Below are 7,849 nucleotides of genomic sequence, written 5' to 3' on the forward strand. Positions count from 1 at the left end.
ACGGAAGGATGTTCACTCAAACTGTCCTTTATTTTAGCTTCCACTATAAAGTGCTGAGAGAAAAATAAACAATGCATGGGATGGATGGACAGGTAGATTATGTTATAAATAAATGAATTAATAAAAATAGAAATAGACAGATTATTCCCATTTAAATAATCTTTTTTTTAACATGACAGTACATAAAACGATGCAGAATACAATAGGACTGGAATGGTAAATTACAACACCCTCCTCCATTTACTGTAAACTCTCCTCAAAGTTGAGCTAGTATGTAACATAAATATTGCACATCCACACAAACCACTTTTTCAATCAATCATCAAGGCTTCCTGCTTAGTGTGATTTGTTCTTGGATCCCCCTCCGCCTACAGGCTTAATCTCTGTATTGCTCAGTCTATTTGTGACCACGCTCCCAGGCAATCAGAACAGGGCGTCCTCTTCTGTCCGGCCCATCCCTGTTTTATGCTCAGCCAAATTCAATCAGGCACTCCTCTCACTGTCGCCATGGCGCCCGTAGAGTAGAGCAGGCAGACACACCCATCAGTGCGATCCAGCACTTAAGCACAATATGAGCATAAAAGCGAACTAAAATGTTCACATGATGACAATGAATACACTTTTCTGACACTTACATCCAAATCTGTTTATAGGCTCCGATAAATGCTGAAAGCATGATCAATAGTTATTTGATTAATGCTTTTTTTCTTGGGTAAACATTCACACTCTTAGTAAAAAGGGAAAAACAAGGTTCCCAGATCAGTATTTCTGTCATTTTGTTTGTTTGTGCAACTTTATTTCTTGAGCGTTAAAGTGTGTGGTGCCCTCTTCTGGTGTAAGATGTGTATTCCTCTGCCCTGCAGAGACTATAACAGTGTGTGTCTGTGTGTGAGAGCAGCAAGCGATGCTCTTAGAGCAGCAACGCATCCAGCAGCTGAGGAGCTACCGAGCCTCCATGGAAGTAGCTGGGTTACCAGTCAACATGGCTGCACACCGTCCTCTGTTCAGGACTCAGTCGTCTCCGGCGTCTGCTTCCTTTCCTATTGCAGTCCAGGAGCCACCAGTGAAGCATCGATTTACTACAGGTCAGTATGAATACACTATCCCACATACATACATACAAGAACATGGTAACAATAATTGACCTTCAACTGAAAACGCATACAAGTTTAGTCATTTATTCACCAGAAAGAAAGACAAAACATTTAATCAATTTTTAGAAAATATTCCAGAAAATATAAAGGAAAGTAAAAAAACAAACCTATTGGGTATTAAAGCGGTATGGTCTAAGAATTGTCGTTGTGATATGAAGGTATTTCATCAAACAAACACTGTTTCCTAGCATCTCGCTGCCTTAGACAAAAGCCAGCATTCACTGTGGCTGTAAACCCACAATTCTGTACCAACAAAACTGGTTTATGTTTGCAGGATCTACTGTTGTGTTTTCTATGGTAACGAGGATCACCATCTAATTAACCTGAATGGAAAAAAATTAACTTTCCACTAATTTAGGCAGAACAGTTAACCTACTTGTCAAGGAGGTAACCTCAGCTTCCCTTTTAAAGTCTTCTTCATTAGCTCCTTCCACCTGCAGAAGGCTTGCCCGATGTTTATTCTCATTTTATTTTCATTCTAATGTCTTTGGTTTCTTTGTCTTTTTAGTTATTTTTTTTTACCTTTTCTATGGGACGGTGAAACTATTTCTTGTGCTGCTGCTGCATATGCATGGTTCTGCTTCGTGCTGCAGACTTTCAGTTGTTGGATGAGCATCTCCAATGGAAGATGCAAAGGGAAATGCATTGTTATTTTGTGTGTTATAACACGAAATAACAATCTATTACTGCATAACAATGCAGTACTATAGTACTAATTTATTTCTCACCGTCATCTGTAGTCTGGAGATTGACTTTTATGGCAACAGGTGACCAGCCTTTTGTATAAACTAATATAAAATTATTCGCCGGAGTGGTGGCCTAGTGGTTAGGGCATAGGGATTGAAATCCTGAGGTTGTGAGTTTGAAACCCACTCCCACAGACTGCCTCTCTGGGTCTCTGAGTAAGACCATTAACGCTCGATTGCTCCCATCACTGCACGGTGGCAGCCCACTGCTCCCCAAAGGTGATAGGTTAAATGCAGAGCGTTCATTTCTCCATTGTGAGATCAATAAAGTTCAATTTCAATAATGCAATCTAAATGCAGTCATTGATTTAAGGAAATGAAACAGAGAAATATTACAAAATGTCCCTTTAAATGTGTATATAAATTGATTATCAGCACTACAAACTCTTTTTGAAGATTAAAAATTATATAAGTCCAACAGGTTCATCTGGAAAAAAAAAATAATTAACCCAAAAGCTCCATCTATGACTCTAAATGCCTCAGTTATATTTGTATTTATTTCAGGCAAGTACAATTAGAAAAAGCTTAAACTGCTTCATTAAATGAAAGGCTCATCACTCTAACATGACAGATTAAATTAGTTTTGATGAGTTGCATTTGAATTAAACCATAACACAGAAGGAGCCATCGTTTTTTGATATGGAGGACCAAGTTATAGAAGAGAAAGAATGAAGTTATGCTGCTATAATGCACAGCTCCATGTTTGGGGAAACTAACATGCATGGTGGTGAATCTGTGGTGATTTGGGTGTTTGCAGTCACATGACCTGCAATCCTTGCAGTCATCAACTCTGTATATTATTGGAGAGTAGAAGTTATTTTAAATCCTGTGTTGATAGCTGGGGTGAGATGGGAATAGGGTGTCAAAAACACTGCAGCAGTGTTGTAAAGAAGAAATAAAACTGTTCCTCCTCACTGGTGTTGGAGGAACTGAAAAAGTAATAGAGTTAATTAATAATAGACATATGGTTGATAAATACTTTTTCTGTTTAATCTGTTTTGTAAACTTAAGACTTATTAGATATTTTTTTAGAACTTTGTAAAGATTAGCTTAGTGTTTTGATGCATAAAATGCTGGCATTTAATAATTTTATGATGTTATTGGTCTTTGATTGCTTTTTTCCTGTTCCAGGTCTAGTGTATGACTCCTTGATGCAGAAACATCAGTGCATCTGCGGCAACGCCACCATTCATCCTGAGCATGCCGGCCGAATTCAGAGTATCTGGTCCCGGCTGCAAGAAACGGGCCTCAGGGCTCAGTGTGAGGTGAGACCATATAAAACACATTCACCAATTAAATTAAATTGAATTAACCGATTCAGTTCAAAATAATCCAGTTTGATCAAAATCTGTTTGAGATAATAAAAGATAAAACTAATCAATAATTGAATGGTAAATTGACATATTTATTTTCTTTATGCTTTTCAAGTAAAACTCTGTATCTGAACCCCTAGTTTAGGCTTTTTTGAAGCTACTTATATCTAGAATAAATTTTTTATATTACATTGATCTTTTTGAGTCTGAATGTTCTTGGGATTAGATTAGATTATAGAACTACTTACTTCGAAAGTCTTTAAGAGTTAATTTAAGATCCTCATTGATATAAAGAGAGATATCCTTTTCACTAAAATTGTTGACAAACCAGATTTGAGACCCTCATCATAAGACTATACCTATATTAAAACAGCGTTAGTAACATGAGTGTGATCTTATCTCAGTGGGTTAAGGGTAACTGGTTCAAATCAGTTGAATGAGGGATGATATACAGTATCAGGGGGGAAAAACTGCAACTGGTGTCTAAAGAAGAGATTAAATTGTTTCTTTCAGTACTAGCACACTGCAAAAGTAACACTTAAAGGGAAGGGAATGTGTTTGTTATTTTTATTTCTTCATTAAATCCAGATTACAATTAAGAGTGTGAATTAAAACTGATCCAACTTTTAAAAAAATGCTCCAGTTTTGTTCTGAAGAACCAGAAAACAGTCAGTAGATGTTTTTAAATGTACTTGCATGTGTCTGATTATTAACTTTTCTCCAATTAAGTTTTTCAAGTTTTGGTTTGGTAGTTTTCCAATAACTTAAAATGGATATTGAATCTTTTGATTATACATTTAGATTTTTTTTTCAACTTTAAAATAAATTAACAAGGATGGTTGTATTAAAGCGAGGATGCTTTTCTAATATTACTGTATAAAAGGTTATAATGGTCCAATTTAGCAATATTAAAATATTTTTTTTCAAAGTTGTGTTTATCGCTCAAAAGAATCAGAAAGTTCAAAGCTAAACTTCAAAATTATTTCTGCGGCTTTTATGTTTATCTTGTGCTTTTTAAATTATGTGCTGTTGCAAGTTTAAACCAGAAGAGGGCAGTAGTACTCTCTTTATCTAGCATTTGCTTCAATCTAAAAATAAGGTTTGAAGCATGTTCTTCTGCATTTCTTATACATTTTTGTCTTCCTATGAATATTTGCACACATATTTTTGAGATTAACCACAGAAATTAATGCAGCAATAGTCTTCTTTCTGTCAAAAATCAAAAATGTGTTTCAATCCAGTTTCTCTTCTCTTTTCAGTATATCCGTGGTAGAAAGGCCTCACAGGAGGAGCTCCAGACGGTGCACTCTGAGGCCCACGTCCAGCTGTATGGGACCAACCCGCTGCGACAGAAACTAGACTGTAAGAACTGCATCTTCACTATTCCATCCAAACAGATGTTTGTGTTGCTCATTTTTTTGCACGGAATAGAAAAATCCCATCTGAATGGGTAATATATCAGAAAAGATTTAACTCTAGTTAAATCCAATGAATTAAATGCAAGTTGTAACTTTGTTTGATCATTGTTCTTATACCTTCACCACATCTTGTAAATCTTATTTATCCACACCATCTGCTAAAGGAATCTGTTTTAATGCTTAAACCGCTCTGAAACAAAAGGCCTGATCTAATAAAGTAGTGGAGGTGTAACAATAAAGTCCGGACCCTCTGAAGCTGTTAAATTAAAAAGTCACATGAGCTGCTGTGTCACTTAGGTCTTGGCTCAAAGAGTAGATGGAGCCAGAAAAGTTAGTGTTATATGCATTTACAACTCACACACTGATGCAGCAGATCCCAGAGGTGATCTTAGCTTTCATACCAAAGAGGAGCTCAGATGGTCTCACAAAGCCACATTACCAGATACTCTGAGACTGACTAAAAGAAGGCTTATTATGAACTAGTAAAAGCTGTGCATGTAAAATGCAAACTTTGATTAAAACAAAAAAATAAGGGGACAACATGCTTTTATTTGAAGTGAAACAAGGACAAGTGTGAAAATGGCTTCCTGTTGTTATTTTAAAAACAGAAAACCTGAGGAATGTTTGTTGTTGCAAAAGCATAATCTCAGCCTGTAAAATATAAACTATTATTTGAGTGCATTCATTCAGTGGGAATTTTAAGATGTTATCCCATATGTTTTTGCAACACTTACTGGCACCAAAAGTAGCTGAAATATATACTTTACTTTCTTAAGTCAAGGGTATCAATAAAGCTTAATTATTCATACGTGATTTTCTGCTTCTCTGGGGCAAATCCGTAATGCAAACACCACTCAGAGGTCCGTTTCTCTTAGTCTTCAAAAGAGTAAAGATAAGAAAACATAAAAAAAATAATAACCCTTGTTAACTTATCTTAATCTACAGTCAGAGCAACAATTAAGTTGCAGACGTGGGGCTGTGACAAAACAAGACCCAAATTCTTGCTATTTCCTTTCTTTTTCTTTTTTTTTTGGATGTGTTCTGCTCTTTTAATCATTCGTTGATCATTTATTGTAAGTATAAAATGTTTTGATGTGTTATTTTCTATTTGCTGTATACGGTCTATACAGTGTATGCAGTGGACTGAAGCGCCTTAATTCACAATTGAATAGGAGTGAGTTTTTCTACAACAAACAGGTCAGGTTTACAATGAAGCATGTTAAGGTGGAAAAGCATCAAATGCTGGTTGTTAAATATGGTAGTGGATCTGTGATGCTTTGGGCCTTGTTTCTCTTCCTAAGCCCCTAAAAGTGGCTTTGAAATGTTCACCTTAAAATACTCATGGATTGGTTTTAACTGGGTCTTTCAGTAGGATAATGATCCAACATTTATTACCAGAACACCTTAGAAAAGCTTCACTAACACTAAGCCAATAATGACCCATGGTCCTGACTGATTGAGCGTGCTGGGGGATTCATTTTACTGCTGTTTTTCAAATAAGGTTTGGTTTTCAATTTTCAATTGAGTTTATGCCGCTTATTTCAAAATGCATTTATTTCAATGCATATCCTTACCATGAATGCCAGCAGGTGTGGAGAGTTTGGTGTCCCAGCAATAATTACATACTGAATCCAGCTTGTTGAAAGATTTGTCATTGTCCCATAAATTGGACGTCCAAGTAAATTAGCCAGCTAATCTTTGTTTATTGACCTTCAGTGAGCGAACAGAACCCTCTCTGGGCTTCTCCCTGAGGACACCCTTGATTAGGAGGTCAATGAGAACTTTTTTCTTGTCCTGTTCTAATTAAAGGAACTCCCCCTTCCCCATGTATTATTGCCGTTAGATAAGGTCAGAAAGTCAAATGTGACGTCTCAGTAGGTCATGTTCTCATTTGGACCTTTGAGGCCCCAAAACTTCCCTTTTCACCTGCTGACCCTTTTCTTTGCTTACCCCTGTCTGCTTTCTTAAATCTGTTTCTTCTCCCCTGCAGGTTCTGTGAACCCCATGTTTGTGAGGTTACCATGCGGAGGCATCGGGGTGAGTGACTCATCTTTCCTTGTCTTCTCTTTACAAAACATTCAGTGTCTAATTAAAATGTTTTTAACCCATGTGGGGGATTTTCTTTGTAAACTGCATCAATTTCAAGTCGTGCCACTTGATTTAGTGGAAAAGCTGTCATGTCTTTACAGAAGTGCGATCATCTCATCAGTGTTCATGAAGTTCTTTGCTCAGGAGTTCAGTGAACAGTTTCAGATATTAGTGAAACAACTGAGCGGCCTTCGCCCACGCTATTCTCTGTATCTGCCCACGGATTCAAAAATGCTCCCATTGCTCTTCGTCTCGCGCGCGCACACACATAAAACCACCGCCCCTTAAGGGCTAGAGGCAAACAAAAGCTGTTGCTTGCCTTTCCGCTGTGCTTGAAATTATAACCAGATGCTTGGAACTCTGTGAGCATTTGTGTGTGTGTTCTGGTGGAGCCTATGATTGTGTTTTTGTGGATGTTTGTCTGCTCTCCTGGTGAGTTTGGTGCACTTTTACATCTCTGAGAGCCCAGCATAATCACACCTGTGTGTTTGCTGGCATTTTTTCACACGGTTGATCATTTTAAGATGATTGAACCTCCTGGTTATCTCTTTCTAAATTTCGCTTCCTCTGTCGTTTAGGAGGGCAAAGGGAGCTGGAGTACCACACTTCTCTGCTCTCTATAATGGCAAATGGGACCAAATTGTTGTCTTCCTGTAATATACTCACATACAAGTTATACACACAAACACACAGAGGAAAGGGGGGGAGTTGGTGTTTGAAATTAGCCTGTCAGCCTGTGGAGACCCATCGTTTCATTATACCAGCACATTCCCTCTCCTCTAAAGCTCTGACACAACTTCCCATTTCATTTTTTTTTTCCTGCACAGTTATTGTCTTAATTCCCTGCTGAATGTAACATCAACACGGGAAACAATAAATTGTCCGCTTCATTCGTCTTCGGAACAGCATCATTACTCTGATTGGTGTTTTCACATCCCTTCCCTTCTCACTCACTTGGTTTCTCACTTAGTCATTGTCTGGACTAATAACATAGAGAGAAATGTTGCTTCTGTAGGCTTGAAGATTGGAAGTTGTAGCCAGGTGCTGCTGTTTACCTTTGGTCTGACGCATATTGCTGATGGATGGATGGATGGATGGATGGATGGATGGATGGATGGATGGATGGATGG

General features: G+C 37.6%; 1 protein-coding gene across 4 annotated transcripts in view; it reads left to right on the top strand.

The window, feature by feature from the left end:
* The window catches only part of LOC107091035 (histone deacetylase 4-like), a 156,349-nt gene that overhangs the window by 118,409 nt on the left and 30,091 nt on the right, over positions 1 to 7,849 (top strand). For all 4 annotated transcript variants that reach the window (XM_015384740.1, XM_015384744.1, XM_015384741.1 and 1 more), the window contains 4 exons: positions 899 to 1,085; positions 3,032 to 3,165; positions 4,473 to 4,575; positions 6,622 to 6,668. In XM_015384740.1, coding sequence (XP_015240226.1) covers positions 899 to 1,085; positions 3,032 to 3,165; positions 4,473 to 4,575; positions 6,622 to 6,668 — 471 coding nt within the window. The remainder of the gene's footprint in view (positions 1 to 898; positions 1,086 to 3,031; positions 3,166 to 4,472; positions 4,576 to 6,621; positions 6,669 to 7,849) is intronic.

This window comes from Cyprinodon variegatus, unplaced genomic scaffold, assembly GCF_000732505.1.
Source record: "Cyprinodon variegatus isolate N-32 unplaced genomic scaffold, C_variegatus-1.0 Scaffold321, whole genome shotgun sequence".
NCBI lineage: Eukaryota > Metazoa > Chordata > Actinopteri > Cyprinodontiformes > Cyprinodontidae > Cyprinodon > Cyprinodon variegatus.